The 21,116-nt window shown below is 40.6% G+C and overlaps 1 protein-coding gene across 11 annotated transcripts in view; it reads right to left on the bottom strand.

Annotated features, from left to right (window-relative positions):
* FGGY (FGGY carbohydrate kinase domain containing) overlaps positions 1-21,116 on the bottom strand; it is a 135,435-nt gene that overhangs the window by 104,979 nt on the left and 9,340 nt on the right. For 8 of the 11 annotated variants that reach the window (XR_010366598.1, XM_064429017.1, XM_064429014.1 and 5 more), the window contains 4 exons: positions 19,840-20,052; positions 17,876-17,987; positions 15,940-16,091; positions 6,725-6,810 (listed from right to left, as the gene is read on the bottom strand). Coding sequence is in view for 8 of the 11 variants with exons in the window: in XM_064429017.1 (XP_064285087.1) it covers positions 6,725-6,810; positions 15,940-16,091; positions 17,876-17,987; positions 19,840-20,040 (551 nt within the window). In the remaining 3 variants the exon portion in view is untranslated. Of the gene's footprint in view, positions 1-6,724; positions 6,811-11,287; positions 11,608-15,939; positions 16,092-17,875; positions 17,988-19,839; positions 20,053-21,116 lie in introns of those variants that run through there. The other 3 variants (XM_064429022.1, XM_064429023.1, XM_064429026.1) reach the window with 3 other exon arrangements.

The following is a 21,116-nucleotide window of genomic DNA, read 5'->3' as shown; positions in this document are numbered from 1 at the left end:
GTTTTTAAGAATTTACTGTGAATACATGCATTATATATGTGCACACCAAAACACTGCTGGGGCTGTAAATGACCCAGGAGTTCATAAACATGGCTATTTTCTTATCTGGTTCAAATTTATGCAAGGAAGCAATTGTTACACAGCTCTGGCTGAACAGAGACCAAATCTCACAGGGACAAGGGGGCTTTCCATAGGGTTTCACATAAGGAAGAGTTCAAAGGAGATGACAGATTGTTTATTACATCCCTTGTACCATGAGGGTCTGATCCCTGATGGTGTTCACAGGAGCTAATGCAAAAGAAACAGCCTGAACACCCAGCCTGGCTCTGAGGAGAACAGAAATGATTGTTAAAAAAAAAAAAGAGATTAAGAGAACTGAAAGACAACAAACTCCTCTGTGGTTTATGTCTCATTTTTCCTCAGAATTTAAGGCTGTAACACCACAACCTCCTTCAATACTCCCCCTCAGGCCCAGTGAAGAACAGTTATCCAGTCCCACTATTAGTGAGGATGTCAGCAAGAGGAATCTCAGACTCCCAGCCTTTATGAATATTATTAAGGGGAGATTGTCATCCCAACCTCACAGAAGTTAATAATTACAGTGTTCATATATCTCCATTGCTTCTGCACAGGACCAACAATGAAATGGTTGTTTAAACAGAGTTTCTTTGCTTCGATGGGAAACTGTGTGTGCACCACTCATCAGCTCAAGTAAATGTTAATGACTATTATGGAAAAATAAAAGACATTTTATAGCCACAGTATATTAGTACAGTTATTCAAGAGTCTTCTTAGGATGTTGCATTTTGAGACTGAAGAAATAAGACTTTTAACAACAATGAATATATGAACTCTGATCTGTTTTTATTATTTTGTTTTTTAAGTGCTGGAGAACGTTTTAACCATCACACACACACTCTCAAACTACCACACTAGGCAAGATCAGAGCTTAACAGCCAACAAAACACACACTCAATCCCTGAGATCATTTTCCTGAAATAGAAAACTACATATGTTTCTCAAATTTCACATCAAGCCACTGCACAGCCCGAGCTGCAGGGGAGAAGGGAGCCAAGCCTGCCTTTGGGCTTGGGGGAGGAAGGACCTGAAACCAAGATGACTCCTTTCATATCACCACATTTCTTGTCCACAATCTCCACTTAACAAACACCCCCGTTTCACAGCATTTCTAGCTGGGCTTGCTTATCAAGCAGCCTTTGCTTTGTCAAATTAAGACACATTGCCTTGGATTAGTGAGACTCCCTGAGTTCACGATGACTTCATGGTTGGCTCAGTTCAGTGTCTCTGTGGCAAACTGCCAGGAATACATCCCCTGCCCCCAATCCTTTCTACACTGACCTAGCTGGCTTTTTTTTTTTTTTTAGCAGCAAATGAACACAATAGAAAATGAAGGGCTAGATACTGTCACAGCTAATTAACAATCCTAACAACTTCAAAAAATTGAGTAGTAAATATTTGAAGATCTGAATGCAAGCCTCTGCAGTGCAACCTCTCAATGTATGTCTGAAGCTGTTGGAAGGGGACAGTGCAGTTTTTCTTCACTGGGCAGATACAGTGAGACACTCTGAAGGGCTCCTGTTCTTGTGGAAAACACATTAAGCTTCTTTTGCTAATATTTTGTAAAGGGCACTTGTACAATAACAATAGCTAAAGCTTCCTGTTTGCCTGTGTGCTTCCTGGCTAACATTAACGAGACCTGCCGACAATTTTTTTCTCCAGCACATAGAATTCTTTCAGATTACTTGGTAGATTCAAGGACATAACATTTTTAAATTAAAAAAAAAAAAAGAAAAATCTAACAGTAATGGTTCACACTGCACCTGCCCTTCATAGTCCTGAAAACTTTTCCAGCTACACATTTCCTATTTTCTGGATAAGTCTGTGTGTCACCAGTCTCCAAAGAACATGTTTTGAATTTATTAAAAGCCTGATAGCAGTAGAATTCTCTCATTTGGCAAACATACCATCACAGGGACACTTGCTTTTGGCTCCATGACAAGAAATTCATGGTACTTTGTCCAATCCACAAAAACACCATCCCTCCCCTCCCAAGCAGCCTTTCAAGATAATTCTCTCTCCTCCAGAGACTTCTCTAAACAAGTCTGCATGTCTGAACTCTTGGGTTTCATTTCATAAACAGGACACAACACCCGAGTGTAATTCAGGACACTGTCACTGCCCCATGGGCTCAGCACTAATCACAACAGCTTTCTGCAATATTCCCTAGGCCCCTTCTTTCCAGAGACAAGGCCTGACTTTTAGACTGGGCATCTTTTGAAGCAGGCACAAAATATCAACAAGAATCTGAGCGCCAGATCCCAGCCAAAGGGTATCCATTAGTCATGGCAGGGCTAGGAAGGAAGGGAAGGGCAGCTGGCCCCAAAACGTGGTGTCTGTGCTGCTGCAGTTACCACATCTCTCTGAAAGGATTGCCCAATCCTTGAAAAGGACACAGACATCCTTCAGATAATGGTTTAACTCGCACTGGTTTGTTTTTTCAACAGCGCCTCTAAACATAAGCTCCTCTTCTAAAAGCACTCTCCCTCCTCAAAGTTTCCAGCCTATTCTGGATGAAATATTTGGTGAGGGCTCCACTGACACAGCCACAGGAGACCTCACAGTGGTAAAAGTAAGCAACCTCCCAAGAATGTGTGGGTGCACCAGTTTAACAGATGAAGAACAAACACAGGGATGAACAAACATCAAATTCTCACATGTATTCAGCTCCCTGAACACCTCCAAAGACACAGATTTTAATTCACTTCTCCAAATCACGGAGCAGAGATCTGAATCCAGATTCCTGGATTCTAGAGCACCTCCCTAGCTTTATTGTTTTATTACAAGCTTCCCTCACTACAATTCAACAAGGGACCAGACTCTACTACTGTTCATCCCAGTGGACTCTGACAAAGTCCAGGGAATTCTCTGGAATTTAATCAGTGCCATGGAGCCATCCCCAGCCCCAATTATCAGCTACTCAAAACAGGTTACAAATAAATTTTAAGGACTCAAATCACTGCTTAACACAAAGAGCCAGCTACTTAAACATGCACAAGCCAAGGAACTCATAAATGAAAGAAAACAATTTGTCAAGTATCTTCTTGTTGAAAATAGGCTGTGAACTAAAAGAGATCCCCCTCTCTCATAGAGATACAAATATTAGTCATGTGCTTTTTATCAACTACTAGCATTTGCTTTTCACTTTGCAATCCATTACTACCATAAACAGAATGAATTTCTTCCATATAAAACTGAGAAACTCATGATCCTGAGATCTGTTGGAAGGAGATAACTTAGAAAAGTGAAGTATATGAAACATCTGTTCCACCCTTTCCCATGTCACGATGGCAAGCAGCTGAAGACTGATTGGACAAGTATTTTCACAAGAAAATAATTTGGGTCAAATTCATAGATGAGATGAAGTCTCTACCAGATAGTACATTACTTTCCCCACATGTCTAGAGTATAATAATATGACAAAAAATAATCTGCATAAATATTCAACTTATTCCAATGTTTTTTGGTCATTTTGGGAGGTGGCTCCTCCAGCACAATGCTGGACACCCTCTATCTCAACAATGTCAGCCTGACATTATTCCCTGCATTTCCAAATCCTCCTTCACAGGTCTAATCTCTCTTTTGTTAGAATTCATCTTAAATTCCAGTACACACTAGCTCATTTTGCAGTGAGTGAGTTGCCTATGACTGGAAATGGCCCTGAAGCAGAACTCTGGGTCTAAACACACATGACCTTTGAGAAATTTGTGTGTGGATTCCACCCAGTTTAACAGCTCAGCCCTATTCTTATCTGCAATGTAATCCCTCACAAGACTCCAGAAACACACTCAGATTGCAGACGTGCATCTCTGGTAAGAACTCCCCATCCATAACACAGTAGCCTGTAACCAAACCAGAGAGGAGTTGAGATTTTATTAAGATAGCTGTACCCAAAGTACCATATAAAGGAAAGGTTACCAGAGGTCCTGCATGGGGGAGGGAGGGCAGTGAGTCACACTCAGCACGAGCAGAAGTGCTGAGCCTCTGAAAAGCACTGCTGAGAGTCTGTCACAGCTCTTCCTCTCCACCACACCACTCAGACAACTGAGTATTCAAGTGGCAAAACCAACACTTGTTGTTTCAGCCTTGGGGGGCAAAGCTGAGAAGTTCTAGCTTTAAATTTTTTAGCTAACATTTAAATTAAATGTTAATCTCATCATTTAAATTAACATTTTAAATGTTAATTTTTTGAATAACATTTTTTTAATGCAGAATAGTCAGCTGCCTGGATCATTCACAACAAGTCAATGGTCATTCATCAGCCCAAAGCAGAAACAATAAAGCATAACTACATTAAATATGGAGCATTATAGGCAACAGCTGTCCAAGAACAACAGGAATCAAAAATTTGGAACTCATCCTTTGCAACTGATGAGTTTAGTGAGATACAGAGCAATTTCAAAGCCAGAAGGTAAAAAATTCTAGATGTTTGAGCCTCCACCTAAGAGGTAAGAAACACGTATTGTTTATTATAGGTCCACTGGAAATAAAATTGGCAATAAGGCAGTTCAGGCCAGCAGAATGAAAGGTGAAAGACGTAGGATTTCATACTTAGAAACACACATCAAGAACTGCTTTTCAAATACATCAAACTCTGATCTCACACACTACTTAACTTTGTGCACAGTGACCTCACTGAAGGCAAAAAGAGTTTACATAATTTCTAAATGTCAAATACATAGAAAATGTTTTAGAGAGCCCCTTAAAAATTTAAAGAAGCAAGGTCTTTGCTATAAAAGTGCCTTCAGCATTGCATTTATTTTGGTAAAATCCCCATCACCAAAACAAATTTTAAAAAAATAAATCTTTCTTTTATCAGGGCCAAGTTCTGTATGATTCACAGTGACTAACACTGTGTCTTGCCTGTGAATAGACTCCTTTGTGCTCAAAGGCAGAAAGGGTGGTAAGAGGTAATAATCTCATACATGATAAATTCACACTTCCCCTGTATTATGAGTACATGCAGGACAAATTACTTGACTTCACCAGCCTACAAGAAAATTCTCAGAAAACAGGTGTACATGAGGTAAAGCAGGGAAAAAAAAAAGTTTGATTCTAGCAAAATATTTCTTGTCCTTATTTTCCTGTCGTTTTCTTCCTTCTTTGACATCCTACAAGAAAATCCACCAGAGTCCAAACAATGGGCTTGATTTTGGGGAGCACATTAAAGACAGCAATGAAAGATTTACAAGGAGCTATTTTACTCAAAATAGAAGACTCTGAACCAAACTGTGAGGGAAGACTTTACCCAGAGAGTCTTTTCCCAACATTCCATTCTCCCTTTCAACATTCATCAATACAATCAAAAGATTTTGAGTAATCACATTGTCCTTGCTAAGGAAATGAACTTGTCAGTCTAAATTCAGGCATCTTAACTTCTGAGTATAATCCTCTGCAACTCTTTTTTTTTTATTTTCTCCAGAGATTCTCTGCTTCACCTGCAGGAAATTGCAGCCAAGGACACAAAGCCAAAGCCAGGCAGGACCATGGAGCTGTCAGGATCACTGTGCCCTTCCTCTTCAGAGCCTCTCCCACCTTATGCCCTGAGCAAAGGGTGCTAATTCTAAAAGTTTTGAGTACTTTCACAAGATGCAGACCCTGGAATATCATCTGGGAGCCAGGAATTTATCCTCTTGAAGGTAGAGTTGGGTCAGGTGACAGGACTGTTTAGATTGCAAGATCTGTGGGGTGGGAGCTGTTCTTCTGTTACATAATTCACAGTTAGACAGCAAAATCTGACTGAAAGTCCAAAGGAAGAAGATATAAGATGTCATTTATCAATTATCATCTGGCAAGTCCTTGCACAACTCCTCTTTTTGCATTTTTAAGTCAATCATAGCACTTCCCTGCTGTATAATGCAAGGAATATATAATGTATAATGCTCTAACAATAGCTGTCCATCAGGAAAACTAACCAGGGAGAAATAGAGCACTCAAATAAAAACAACTGTATCTGATAAGAAGGTATCTTCATTTCCAAAGAGACTAAAACTATCCCGTGGCCAGTTTTCATCTGAGACTACATTTTGCACAGATTCTACTCCACAGGTTGCAATGGAAATAACTGTGAGCTGCACTGAACTGGGCATGATTTTAAATAAATAATACTAGCCCTCACTTCTCACAAGGATCTGCAAATGACCCTGTATTGGTCACTTTAATCCAGATTTTTAAGGGGTTCTCTCAGAGGGCTTTGTTCAACTACTCAGCAAGGATTCCAGGGTACTTTTGTGGAGCAGCACAGCTGCCATGTTTTACAGTGAAGTGACCATTTAAAATTAGATTTTACCAGAGCCCTCCCACATGGCAAAGTAGTGTGTATTTCCAACTCTCAAAAAAGTCAATAAATTTGTCAACAAAATAGATTTCAAAGAATTATTGGAAGTGCATTTCACAGGAACTCCAGCAATCATATTTATGCTCCAAAATGACATTTTGCAGCAACACACTGTATCTGTGAATTCCACTGCTCCCAGGAACAACTGTGCTCAGGAATGCACAATGGAGGCAGGAGATAGGTTCAAGATGTTTTGGGGCTGGCTGAATTACAGACAGATGTACATAACAGCAGGTCCAGTCAGAATGAGTTAAAGCAGAAATGTACATAAGAAAATAGACAAAAATCATATTGTTATAATTAACATACCTTGCAGTGACACCTGTGGCTTTCCAAGATAAGAAATCCGGAAGATCAAAGAAGTAGCCAACCTTCTCCCACGATTCTGGCAAGTTCTAATAAAAATATGTTTAGAAAGGCAGATATTAGAGGTCAGGCATGGTCATGCCCTTATTTTAATGCAATTAAAATCCTGATATTTAGGTAAAAATGACAATTTTTTCAAACTCATTGCTCTGATCATCCAGCCAGTTCTACTCTCAGATTTGCTGCCTGGAGAGCTGAGCCCTTCCCCCAGCACAGACTGATCACAGGCAAAGCTCCCCCTGAAGACTTCATGGAGGCACAAGTTTCAGATCAATAACCTGGGGTGTCTCTGTTCCCCATCAGCTGCTTCACGTCAGAGCAGTTTCAAAGTCAACAACTTTATCAAAAAACATTTGCCTGAAAAATGTTCTATTTTCTAATAAAAGCCATTTAAGATTTAAAAATGCTTAAAATCTAAGATTTAAAATTTAGTACTTGTTAATTAGAAGCATAGGAAGAAAAAAGCTCTGTGAACATACAAACAAAGCCTGCAGATCTGAAAAGCCATATGACATTCTCAAACTCCTAAAAAACTCTTCCACCAAGATAGACCATTTACAATGAGTTTCCACCACTGTTTTCTGAGAGAGATGATGGTCCAGAAAAAGCTGGTCACACCTGGGCCAGGCTCTATTCCCTGTTTCCACCTCCAAAGCTCAGTCTGATTTCATGTGATGTTAGTACTGCATAGTCTCAAAACCACTTCTCCACAAACACAATCCCCACACCACCCACAGGTATCAGACCATGATGAATGGGAAGAAAGTTTTCCCAGGAGTAATGTTGTATTCCAGTGTGACAGACAGTGAGCATCACTGTCCTGCAAAGCAATCCCAATGGTCCCCTCTGATCCCAGCACATTAAAATAAGTAGAGAATATAAAAACTAAACAAAAGCCCACAAGGGTCACAAATTAAACTTCCATGGGAAGATAAGATTGCTTGAAAAACCTCCACCAGCTTCTTAAATAATCAAAAAGTGCAAAGTTTTGTCACTTAATATCAGCTCCTACTTTAGAAACACAATCCTGTCTGGGGTCTTTCTGGAACAGAAATTAATTCCATGCAGTGTCAAGAATGTACAGGCTGAACTAAAGGAGATGATGATTCCATTTTAGAGAAATAATATTTGGCTCTTGAAATTCTTCCTGTGAGGGTGGTAAGGCCCTGGCACAAGTTGCCCAGAGAAGCTGTGGCTGCCCCTGGATCCCTGGAAGTGCCCAAGGCCAGGTTGGACAGGGCTTGGAGCACCCTGGGATAGTGGAAGGTGTCCCTGCCATGGCAGGGGGTTGGAAAAAGATGAGCTTTAAGGTCCCTTCCAACCCAAATTATCCTGTGATTCTTTGATTCTATAACCTAATTTACACACTGTGATACTGAACCAAAATCTTACAAGTCCAGAAAGTTGCTGAAATGGAATCAATGAATTCAATAAACTAAGGTGCAACTGGGTAAGTACAAAAAAAGCAAAATTTGCTTAGCTTTGAGTCATGTCAAGAATCTGTCTTAAAACTTCTTGAGTTTAGACCTTGAAAAGGTTCTAAAACTTACTGGGTTTCTATTGAATTAAAAAAAGAAATGCTGCGATTACACCTTTTTAACATAAAACACACAACCTTTGGATGTCTGCTCCTGATCACTCAGATTTAGCTCACCTTCCAGACATTGCTACTCATGAACTTCCTTCAAATGCCAAGGTGCTCTATAGTTTAGCCCAAAGATCATTCAGCCTGATTATTTTGATAATAAAAGCCATTATGTGTTGTTAACACACCTGAGAGAATCCAAGAAGCAACAGGAGTAGTCTGGTTGTTACTTTAATCAGAAAATAAACTGGATTAAGAATAACTGTCCTCTTCAAATAAATCTGTTTCATCAAATACTCCTTGGATCCTTATTCTATTACTTCAAGAATTCCCAAAAGCCACATGTTAGTGACATTCAAAACACTTTGTTTCATGAACATCCAAATGATTCATTTTTTGCCATCTTGATGCTGTGTCATCACTAATTAGTAAAGACAAAAAAAAAAATCATAGCACGCCCTGATGCTTTTTCCAAACAAATTTTAAGTCTCCATGTTTTCAACACTCACTGAAGTTAATTCAAATTTATTTTCACCCAGTCAGGAGTCTGTGACCACATTAAAAGGACTGTGGAAAAGATCCAGGAAAGTTCCCAATGCTGTATTCACATCCTGCAACTCACCCCTCCAAAGTTACTTGCAAAGGAACTCTCCATCTTTCTGCTTTCCAGAGGTACTTATGGGGTGCCCTTTCTTAATCTCTCTCTCTGATTGTTTTGAGTTGCTTTAACAGCTACACCTCCACAGAATAACATTTTGACATTGTTACAGGTAATCCCAAATACCTGGGGTCAAAGAGTTTAAGAGTTATGTAGTGCAATGTGTTTTAATCTTCCTAGGCAAGAAGAGAAAATGAGGGATTTCTTAATTGGACTGAAAATACATACATTTTATCTACCTTACAGAAAACAAATGCACATTGTGTGAAAGGAAGAAAGGGAATTATGCACACACAGGGATCTAAAAACTCATGTCCCATGCCCTGCTCCAACTCAAAGCAAGGATTTACAACTTGGATCTCCCACACTTCACAGTGGATGCCAAGCCATGTGATAGAGCTATTCCAGACACCCAAGATAGGCCATGAGCAGAAATTCCATCCTTGCCAGAGTCATGCCTGCAAACTGATCAATTCTGACACAACTTGCAGTCTAACTGGTAAAAGATTAACTGGCTGAATTATCAGAGTCGGGAACTAGGGCAGGGGGAGAGGAGGGCCTTGGAAAGTAAACTCTTGGAGTAAGGCTGCTGCTGGAGGGGAGAAAACTGCCTGCACCACCAGACACTGGTGCAGGCACCCTTAAACCCTGAGGCATCCCAGGCATGGCACCACAGGCAGGCAAGGCTGCATAGGGACAGAGCAGGCACGTGGAATCAGAGCTGGAGAAGCTGGAACGAGGCAGGGAGGACAGTGTGTGCCTGCTGGGAGCCTTGTCCCACTGCAGAGGAGAGGAGACACAGAGGGGACAGCCCAAGCAGGACACGCTCTGAGGTGCAGGTGCTTCAAATCTCCCAGCTGTGAGTGCTGTTCCTAAATGGCACTTCTGCCTGATCAGCAACTGCAGCTAAAAACCAGATTCAGTCTGAAGCACAACTTATGCATGTGTGTCTGCACTGTGTATGGACTGTGATAACACAGAGTGTTGAAACATTTATAAACAATTCTAAACAAGAGTTCAGTTCCAAACTCAACAGCCTGAAGTCATTCTCATTTAACACAGAATTTATTATGCATTTTAATGGAAAAATATTCAGTCACATTCAACAAGACAAAAAGCCAGATGCAAGGGCAGCAAGCAGTGAAGAAGACATGCACCAGCAAAGGAGCTGCTGCCAAGCTAATGCCCCTACATGCACTATCCTTCCCCCCACTGCCAGGGAAAGAGAGGTTTTAATTGTTTCTGCAAATGATCCCACTGCTAGCTGCAAGTCATGGGTGTGCAGAAGGAAGAAGGGTGATGGATCAAACAGCAGCTCTGAGGATGTGAACTGTAACATACACCAAGATCACTGACTACCAGAAAAAAAACCTACTCACTGACTATTGATTGTAGTTATTAATGGCAGAGGAATGATATGCTAAACAGTCACTCCATGGTTTGGGATTTTTTCCTAAAAGGAGGCTCTTCTTTGCTCTTAAACATGAAACTAAGAGCAGAGTTGTGAAAACAGAATATAGAAGACTGCACTTTATTTGGAGGCAGTTACCAAGCAAATACCTGGCCCCCAGTCCAACATCCCCCACCCATTTAAAATAAACAATGAAGTTCAGCATCTCTGATTTAATGGGACTAGTATTTTTTAGAAATAGCTGATATGTAATGTCATTAGTATGAGGAAAACATAACATGCATCCTTTCGTTTTGGCACAAGCTACAATAACATTCTCAGCCAAAAATTAGTAAACAACATTTTTTTCTTCTGCTATCTCTAGGAAAAAAAAATACTAACAGGCTAATTCTATAGCTGGGCAACCCTTCCCTGCAGTTCTTGCATTGTTGTGTTTGAGCTGTGTTCTCACTGCTCTAACACTGGTTTGCCATAGCATCCATTTCTGTACAGTTGGGTTGTACTGACAAGCTCCGTCAGCAAAATAATTCCCAAGTGAAGGAGTTATGTACTCACAGCATCAGCTCACATGCAGGCAGCTACCTCCCAGAACTACCTACACACTCAGGCATTGAACACCCAATTTTTTTAGCCAAAGTCACCAAAATTACAGAACCCACTTAATAAACTGCACAAAAACATACCAGCAACTACAGAAGTAAAAAACTATTGCAATAATGTTTTGTAAGAAAATTGTAAAGAACAAAATCTAAGGAAATAACAGCAAAAGAAGTGAATTTAATTGGCCTTTTTTAAAAGAACCAGTAACCAGGAATTACTTTCCTTTTTAGTGAAGGTTATATGCAAATTTACCTTAGTGGCTTCAGGAAGACTTTGTCAGAACCATCTTTCAGCTGGTTGCTAAATACTTGTCAAAGGATTCTTTGTTTCACCTTCATTTACAGTTGCTGTTCTTAATTCATGTGACCACATGTCAAAAGTCAAATGTGCTTCTGCATCCACAGAAGTGAGCTTCATAAAAAAACATGTATTTGTTTGGTTTTGCATTTAACACTGCACTCTATCATCAATCCACACAGGCAGAAAAATACAATGCTGCTCCTAAGTGAGCCACAGATATGCACACTTTAACCAGAGTGCCCCACAGGCCTCACAGTAGCTGCATTCAGCTGATCGTTTACTGCCAACAGCTGTGCCAACACACAAACTCCACTTGCAGGGATGGCTTTGCCATAGGAATACCCATCTGCAATCACAAGCATCAAGATCAACCAATTAATTTCATGGATGATAACTAAGAGGTACCAGAGGGTAAAATGGTTCAGCCGAAATCAAACTGGACTGAATGTAAGCAAATACAAATCAAAGAGAAGACCTCAAAAAGCCTATTATGGCCTTAATAATTTAAGTTTTTAATTCAAACTCAAAATGGAATGGAGATGAAGAGCTGGAAGAAGAGAACATACCCTGAAGCCTTCAGTCATGTCTCTATGTTGTGTAGGGAAATGAAATGTTAAAGACAAAACATCATATGGAAAAGAAAGTCAAAAAGAAGCAGATGAGAGTAACTTGTGACTTGAAAGAAAACCTGCATCAACTCTCCACAAATAAATACAGGGGGAGAGGAAGAAGAAAGCCACAAGAGATAAGGACCAGTATTTACTTCTTGTACAGTGGTGTCAGCTCATTCTTCTCACTGAGTGAGGTCATCTGCAGCTTCAATTCCAGGAACCAGGTGATGGAAATGGAAAAGCACAGTTAGGTCATTATTGAATCCCAGACTGGTTTGGGTTGGAAGGGGCCTTAAAGCTCATCTTATTCCAACCCCCTGCCATGGCAGGGACACCTTCCACTATCCCAGGTTGCTCCAAGCCCCTCCTGGCCTTGGACATTTTCAGGGATAGGGCAGCCACAGCTTCTCTGGGCAACCTGTGCCACAGCCTCAGCAGCCTCGCAGGGAAGAATTTCTTCCCATCTAACCCTGCCCTCTGTCAGTGTGAAACCATTCCCCTTTGTCCTGTCACTCCAGACCTTTGTCCAAAGTCCCTCTCCAGCTGCCTTGTAAGTCACCTTCATCCTTTCCCCCTTCTCCTTCCTCTTCATCACTTCAACCAATTCACAGTAAATTTGCAAGTCATATTCTTTAGAAATATTTTTAATTGCTTAGATAAAAATTATTCAAGCCACAGAAATTCCACTTCTTTCTTTGAGAGACACCCTAATCACTCACAATTTACCAGCACTGCTGGTCAGACCCAAGTCAGACCCTTCCTCACAGAGATCAGGTTTGCAAACACTTGTTGTTAGCAGAACCCAGGGCAAAACATGAGACAAGAATTTCTCATAAAATGGCCTTCCAGACCCAAGTCAGCACCATGGAAAGGGAGAGGGAGGATTTGGTAACAATGTACACACAATTAACTTCTCAGTGTAAGCACTGACCAACCATCATTTAGTATCAATACTTAAAATAACTTCCTTCCAAAAGTGCACCTAAGTAATCTCCTAAATGTATCTTTTATTTATCTTTATTATTTAACGTCTATTTTATTATTTCACTTCAGACATTAAGCAGTACTTTTCTCCACTGCACTCTCTCTGCAAAACCCATATGAATGCAAGCAGCTGTGGAACGTGCACAGCTCCAATCCCAGGCAAAGATGTACAGAGGGAAATCAGCAAAAACATTTACCAGCAGAAACATTAAATTCCTGGGGAGCTCAAAATAAAGTCCAGAGAATTCAAAGCAAAAATCAACAGTGATTCTTCATATATTAGGCTGTGCAAGCTGACCTGGAGCATGACTAGGCAAAGTGTGGCTGTGGGTTTTGTTTTGCTTTGTTTTCTTTACAAACATCCCAGTGTTGAATGTGCTGCAGCCGTGTCAGGTCTTCTGATCAAGAACTTTCCAGAAACATGATGCCAACCAAAGGAACAAAGGCTCAAAGTCGCTTCTGGATACACCTTGGTTTAGCCAGTTTTGATTATGGTCAGACATAGGAGAATGTGCCCAACCCACTGTTTTTGTTTTAACTTCCTGGGATGCTGTCAGGTATATTCCTCCTCAGGGAGGAATACTGAGAAAGGAATAAAGTAGGAAAGGGGGAAAAACCCCATCTCACTGCACTCAATAGTCAGGAAAGCTGGAGAGATCAAAGCCGTGATCACAGCCAGGCACAGTGTGGGGAACACTCTTAGACTTAGCCAGGCAGTGAGCAGGTCATTTTCTGAACACCAGATAGCATAATTAAGTAGAAGCATAATGGGAATATCAATTTTAACACTGCAAAGCCCTAAGATAGTTGAAAAGGATAGAATAAAATGAAAATGTGTCTTTCTACCTGCTAATCGTGCAATTCTCCCATGGGATTTGAAAACTAAGCTTCCTTTTTACCAGCTTGTGCATTATCAGTAGCTTAAGAGATAATCCTTTAGTCAGAATATAAAGTATATTTTCCCTGTGGTGTGTGAGCTAGACCAAAATCTCATTCTGCCATTGAGAAATACACTAATCACAGAAAATTAAAATAATACAACTCAAAAAATAGGAACACATTAAATACCATTCTGTAAGCATTTTTCCTTACCATACCTGTAATACCTGTGTTACAGTTTATGATATATAAAATATTAGTAACAAAGAATCTAAAGAGACTTCAGTAATTTACATTTGTAGCATAGTTCAAGACAGCCCACTGAGAAACATCAGATATGCAAACTGCTGTTGTAGGTTTCATCTGAGCAACCTGACATTCAAAGTTATTGTAAGATTTGCCTTCCTTGGCTAAAAGTGAGGACACTTGCATTGCATGAGGCTGAATTTGAGCTGTCAGAAGCCAAAGTGAACCTTTGCTGACAGCCCTGATGTCAGGTAAACCATGAATGCATTACTGCACCTGGCACTGAAAATAAACCCTCCCTCTGCACCTAATTCTTTTCCCCCTCCTGCTTTGCAAGGAATACAGAAGCAGTAAAAGCACTCAATCCCTCACCCCTCCAGAGCTGAAAGGTTTAACCACATCTCAGCAGATTACAGCCCACTGCAGGATAACTGCTCCTGCTCCTGAGCAGCTGAGGTGCTGCTGTGGGTGCTGAGGTGCCCGAGCTAAGCAGGACAAGCTTAAGCAGTTTAATGGTGAGTCATGCCCAGAGCACTCAGGAATTGTGAGTGGGCAGCTCAGCAGGCAGACACTGAGGTGAAAAACCCTCTCTTAAGGACAATAATCTCCTTAGCTGGTGTGTCAGGAGCTGAAAAGGGACATGTGAACAAGCCCTGTTCTGTACCACCCTTCTGCCAGGAAATCCCTGCTGCTGGCTGGCACCTGAGGTCAGGAGAATCCTGTGTCCCACCCACGGTTCATGGAGGGAACAAGCCCTGCAATGCTCTGCTCTTTACACCACAGCAATCATGCACAGGGCTTTGAGGTCACAGCAGGCTCACACCTCCACGTGACCACATTTGGTCACCCCATAATTCTGGATTTCCTGAGCAGTCAGGTACTGATATCCCAGACCTTGCAATATAAAAATGCTTTAAATGCAAAGGATTAATTTAATGTTTTTACAGCTTACATTTTATTATTTACAAAATGACTGATGTATGATACTCATAGCTCAAGAAGGGAAGAACTAGTAGATGGATATTCATATTTCATTATCAACATTCATTACCCTCTGTTATCATTAATCTGTCAGTACCTGCTTCTACCAGTTAATTCCTTAGACTTTCCCCAGTCTGCACCTTGTTACAATCTAATGTCTCATGTCTGTAAGGACAGGAGAATTTGGCTGCTTGAAACTGGCAGCAAGTAATTTACATTTGGGCTTTGTTAAAATGACAGTGAGCATCATTGAGGCCAAATGTAAAAAGCCAGACTGGAGGAGGTTATAAAAAATTCAAGTGGCAAGTGTCTCTCCTTTTATCTGACAGTTGTTATTAAGAGGCCATACTTCATTGTAACACACCAAAGTTAAACACAGGAGACAGAGGTAGAGGTCCACATTACACACAGGGCACCTTCCCTCTACACATGGTTTATTCCTACTGATGGGACAGAACTGAACTGAAGCTGGAAGTAGAGAATTCCTTTACCAGCAGCCAAGGCCATCACACCCTGAAATGCTGGATGCCTCAAAGGCACTCCTCTGGCCCTCCAGGCTCCAGCTGGAGTAGGAAACACATCTCCATAACTAAATCCTGGGATACTTCATTTATTATCTGAACCTCTATTTGTATGTATATCTAATCTTAGATAACTAAGGCATATGGAATGTTTATCTCAGGGAACACTCCACTTCAATAAAATCAAACATATTTCTACAAAATTGAGAGGAAGAAAGAACCTTAAAAGGTTTAAATCACAACTTTAGCCTGACCTTACTCTGCACACACCTTGGCATTCAACCCTAAGACTGAAGGCTTTTGTTTTAGAAATTTCATTCTCAGGAATTAACAAGGGCACTAATCACTAGTAAAAATGCACCAGAGTGTTAAATGTACTCACTTCCTTTATCCAGAGCAATTTAGGAGGCTGCATTTCCACAGACATGGCTCCCCCTACATAGCTCAGAACCCTGTGCTGGGTGGCATTGATGCGCTTGACTTGGCTCGCTGCACGATGGTCCATCCACATGATCACATTCCTCTGGTTCTGTCCTTGGGGGAAAACAGGAAAAGAGTTCTTTTAGCCCTGCTTTAACCCCAGCTCAGCACTCTAAGTTACTAGGCTCTAAACTGCTTCACACTTTCACTTCTACACTGGAAACTCAAATTCTGTTTGTGTTAATAATTCACAGTGGATTTCTAAATATAAAATTTTAGCCCTCTGACCCAACTTTAGCACATGCTGAACACTGAGAATGCTGACTGAAACCAGTCAGGCTTGTGAGCATCCAAGAACTGTGAAACACCATGTTCTCTTGTATTTCATTCAAAGAACCCAAACTTCCTGACAAAGTTCACATATTTAGTTAAAAATACAAAGGAACATTCTCCAAAAACTAAAAATATGACAAAATCTGAACAATTATGTTGTGAACTGAAATTACCTCAATCAGCTACAGGGATTCTCTCTCCTCTTCTATGGTTATGAGAAGAACCACCCTAATTCCTTTCTGAAATACTGTTTCAAGGGGGAGAATTTGCTGAAATGCTTTTATTTTGGATGCGCAAGGAAAAAGCATTTGGCAAGTCTGCAGCACACACAAATGAGAACAAGAAGCAAAGAACATTTTATCCAAATTAACCTCCAGAGGACCTGGCAGAGAGGGGGAACAGTAATCCAGGTGACACTGCAGATTCCTCTCTGGCTGAGTACACTGCACACTCCAAGGCATAGCCACTCAAGCTTCATCTTGAAAACATAGTGCAAAACAAGGCAGAAGTGTGAGGTGCATCAATATTTCTAAAATGGATTGAAATACAGCTCAGAACTGTGAAACTGCCTGAAATACCACCACTGCAAGGCCCTTCATAGCATTACAGTATTGAGTGAATTCTTGTCTTGTTGTTTAGCACCACCACTGTGTAAACTCAAAGTTCTCAGGGATATCAGAGCACAGAAAATGAGAACTGAATTTGACTCATTAGACCCAAAATAGCCTCAGACATCATTAGGCATTGAACAGATCGTAAGAGACTCTCAAACTGAAAAATAAATAATCTGATCTAAATTTAGAAAAGGACATTTTGGGGGCAAAGCTAGGTTTTGAGAAGGACAGAAGGAGATGACAAACACATCTGAGAACAGAAAGGGAACATACACAGAATTATGATTATGTCTCTGTAACTACTGATATAGCACACACTTAATATTAAGAGGGATTCACTGGGTAAAAGAAGTGCAGAACAGACTTTTTGTGAGTCTTCTGAATCATCTACCCAAAAACTAATAAAACCCCCAGATTTTTAGAAAAAGGTCACAGACTGTTTCTGAAGCTCAGCACTGTCCTAGACAAAGACAGAACACCAGTGTAATAAAATACACAAACTGAACTTCTTGCCTGCAGCTCCATGACAGAGCAAGCAGTTAGACTACACTAACACTAACATTTCTAACATTCCTTTAGCCAGTGTGGATGGGCATTTATACACACTATAAAAGCCATGATCAGTACAGTCTGAAGGAGAAGAAAACATGCTGAAAAGAAAAATGAGTGTACATTTCCCTAAGAAGAAATTTCTCAGAGCCAAGATGAATGAATGTGATCTTAAGATGCCAAATATTTAACCAAAGAATAAGTAATTCTCATCTCAGATTTAATTTTTCAATAAAATTAAAACAGTAAAACCAGGGAAAAAATCCTCTTATAAAAAAGAGTCTGGGTCATCTCCATCTCCAAGACTCAACCTCACCACTTGGTATTTGGAGGACATGGGAAGTTCCCTCCCAGCAGAGCTAAAACTCACACAGTAACACCATGTTTTGTGTGCAGCCCTACCTTCAGAGTTGACTGCCAAAGGCTGGAAGTGATTATCCACCACAACAAGGGAACAGGTAGCATCAAACCCAAGCCCTCGGATCTGGCTGGCATCCACTCCACGGACAACTTCCTGAAAATGCACAAAACACACAGGAATACAGATATATCCATGCATGTGCAAGTGCCATGTGAACTAGACAGTACCAAAAAAAAATGAGCTACAAGTTAGCTCAAATGCTGAAATTTCCTAAATTCAGTGTTCTTTAAGACTTCCAATATAAACACAGTAAATTACCAGAAATTCTTTGTGTTTCAAATTTGAATTCAGAGATCTTTATCCACAGTCCTGGATAAAAGCAGGGAGCACAAAAACACCAGTAAATAAAGGTAGCAGAAAACCTGCAATGTTAACTTTCTCTCATGTCTAAAGCTTGGAGCTGAGCTGGATGTGAAACATGGACCAGGAGTAGGACCAAGTGTTTCCATCAGTTACTTCACTGACCTCCTGCCCATGGAAGCAACAATCTTCCAGAACTGCTTTGGTAATACTGTGTTTTTCTGGCAATACTGAAGGGTTCCAAACCTAAAGTTGGTCAAAACCTGTAGCCATGATAACACCTCTGCAATGCACACCTTTACTCAGCTACCAAGAGTGTGAATACCACACTTTTTGGAAGGTTTTCAAAAATAAAAAAAAACCAAACCATTGCCCCAAAATGCCTGAACTTCATGGCTTCCAGCAGCACTGGAAAAGAAAACACAACACCCACAAGAATTAAGTGCCAAATGAGGTTGCAAGACACCTAAAATGTAGCACGGTAATAAATTGCCACTTCTCAGCAACAATAAAAATATCATTATTTTAATTAGTACTATAAGGAAAGACTTTCAGTAGATTTGCACAGTGCCAGTCTCTTATTGGCTCTGTAAAACTGCAGTTTCTGAGACCATTTTATTGCTTAAATATAAGACACTGCATTTAAAGAGGTCAAGAGCAAGAACAAAGCCACTCAGACAGAGAAAAATCAAATAAGCAGAGGAAGACTTGCTCTGCTTTAATGTCAAGCTGTTCTTCCCTATCATTCCTGTCACTCCCTTCTTTTGCTTCTATCCACTCACCTCCTCTTCCCCATCTCAGGGCATTTCTGCAGAGCCAAGCTCATTAATGTTTGAAAAGGCAATAACAAGACAATGGGTGAACAGTCCATCTGCAAATTACCAAGCGTATCATGAATATTTAAAAAGCCAACCTCAGAACATGCAGCAGGCAGGGGCTGTAGTGAGGAGGATGAAATGGCCTCTGTGTGCACTGCAAGCAAGGTCTCTAATTTACCTTTATCTCCAGCATGTACAGGCAGAGCCCTGGATCAGAGGGTACAAATTTTCCACTGTAGTAAAGTCTATTTCAATCTGGTTTTATGCCTCATACTATCCACAGACATTTATTATTTATTTTGATCTTATAATACTGGATCCTCTTATAATGAGGATAACAAGTGTTACTTTAGGGGCCATCCAAAATCCAGATTACAATTTCTCTACAATAAATCCTCCTTTATGACTCCAGAGCAGCCCAATGCACGTCTCTAGATATATGCACTGCCAGGTTTTGAGCAACCTTGACTCCTCCAAGAACTGTCTCGTGGGTAGAGCATACACCAGCTAAACAAAGCTCACAGATGTGAGACCTGGAGGCAGTGGCTAAATCCTCCCTCTGCAATAACAGCACAAAGGTCTTTCATCCTATTTGCAGCTGTAGCATGAGGTTTTTTTCACTCTGGCCTTCAACTCCTCACCAGTAAAACAGACATTTGTGAGGCTGCATCAGCCTCAAGGTGCTTTGAATGCACAAGGGTGGTCACAAGTTACACCGCTTGAATAGACCCGAGTGGAAATGACAGGCACGGGGACTGCAGGACCGTGAACATTCAAAACTTGCAGAGCCACCTGCAACACGAATCCTTCATCCTGTCCTTGCCCACCTTTGTGACAGAGCAGCAGGCAGCCCAGATGTCTGCAGAGGATTGCTCATAGTGGTCTGGCTGGGGCTCCCAAACCTGGATGGGCTGTTCTGCGTGTGCCACCACCGTCCCAAAGCCGTCCACCAGCGCCGCGCGAACGCTGGCTGAGCCCACGTCAACTCCAACGTAGTATTTCACTGCAGTCTGCTTCTCACTGGGCATTTTTAATACAACCTGTTGAAGGAAAAGGGGAAAAAAGGGGTTAAAAGCAGATAAAAAGACTGATGGAAAAAGTGCCAAGAGCTGCTGCCTCACATCAAGCGAAACTTCCCACCTGTGCTGTGACGCTGGTAATTATAAAGTAACTACATGACAATCAGTTACATGTTACCCAGAGGAAAAAAAGAATAAATAGTCTCCAAGAGCTCTCCACCATCAATTCACACCACTTTTAAGACTCAGAAAATAATTTTCTGAAAATGTGTTGAGCCATGAGAGCATGGTGTGAAAACTCTGCCTACTCTGACATCCCACAAGAACAAAGTGAGGTTAAGTTAATTGATTTAATTATTCACAACGAGTTGCTTATTTCACTATATTAAGTTTAACTATTTGACATTTAATACAGTGACAAATTCACTGTTCTTAATTTCTCACAGTTTGTTCTTAATTAATAGTTAACATTTACATTTTAATCAAGCTGTGAGAATGCTAAGTAAGAGCTGATAGAAATATTTGAAACATCAGACAAAGTACCATGTTCAGTGCTTGTATGAACCTTTCACATCTCTGAAACACGTGAAACTCAGCTGACATACAGCTTCTGATATTCAGAAAATGAATGGATAAATTGGCTTTTAAAACACATGGTATTTACAGAGCATCAAAATGGCTCTACTTTAAAACAGCCCACTTCTAAAGATGTGACCTGCTAATATCTCTATATGGTAGATAGGGTGGTTAGAGGGAGGAATATAAGCAAAGGGGGAAAGATTTGCAAAGTCCTGATTAACAGAATATGATTATTCACATTTCAATTTTTTTTCTTTTTTTTTTTAATAATAACATTGAGTACAGGTCAAGATCTACGGGCATAATGTCATGTCTTTCACATCCATGGCAGTCTTGTAACCACTGCTGCTGATAGATATCAGAAATCTACGGTCATAGAGGGTTAGAGGCAGCAGGTGAAATAGAGAGGAAAACAAGAAGCCCCCTATTTCAAAAAACTCCAATTTTGCATAATAATTAATTAGAACAAAGTTTCATTTGCACTGAAAATGGTATAAAACAACACC

Source organism: Passer domesticus, chromosome 7, assembly GCF_036417665.1.
Source record: "Passer domesticus isolate bPasDom1 chromosome 7, bPasDom1.hap1, whole genome shotgun sequence".
Classification (NCBI taxonomy): Eukaryota; Metazoa; Chordata; class Aves; order Passeriformes; family Passeridae; genus Passer; species Passer domesticus.
This window is presented reverse-complemented; position numbering and strand designations above follow the sequence as displayed.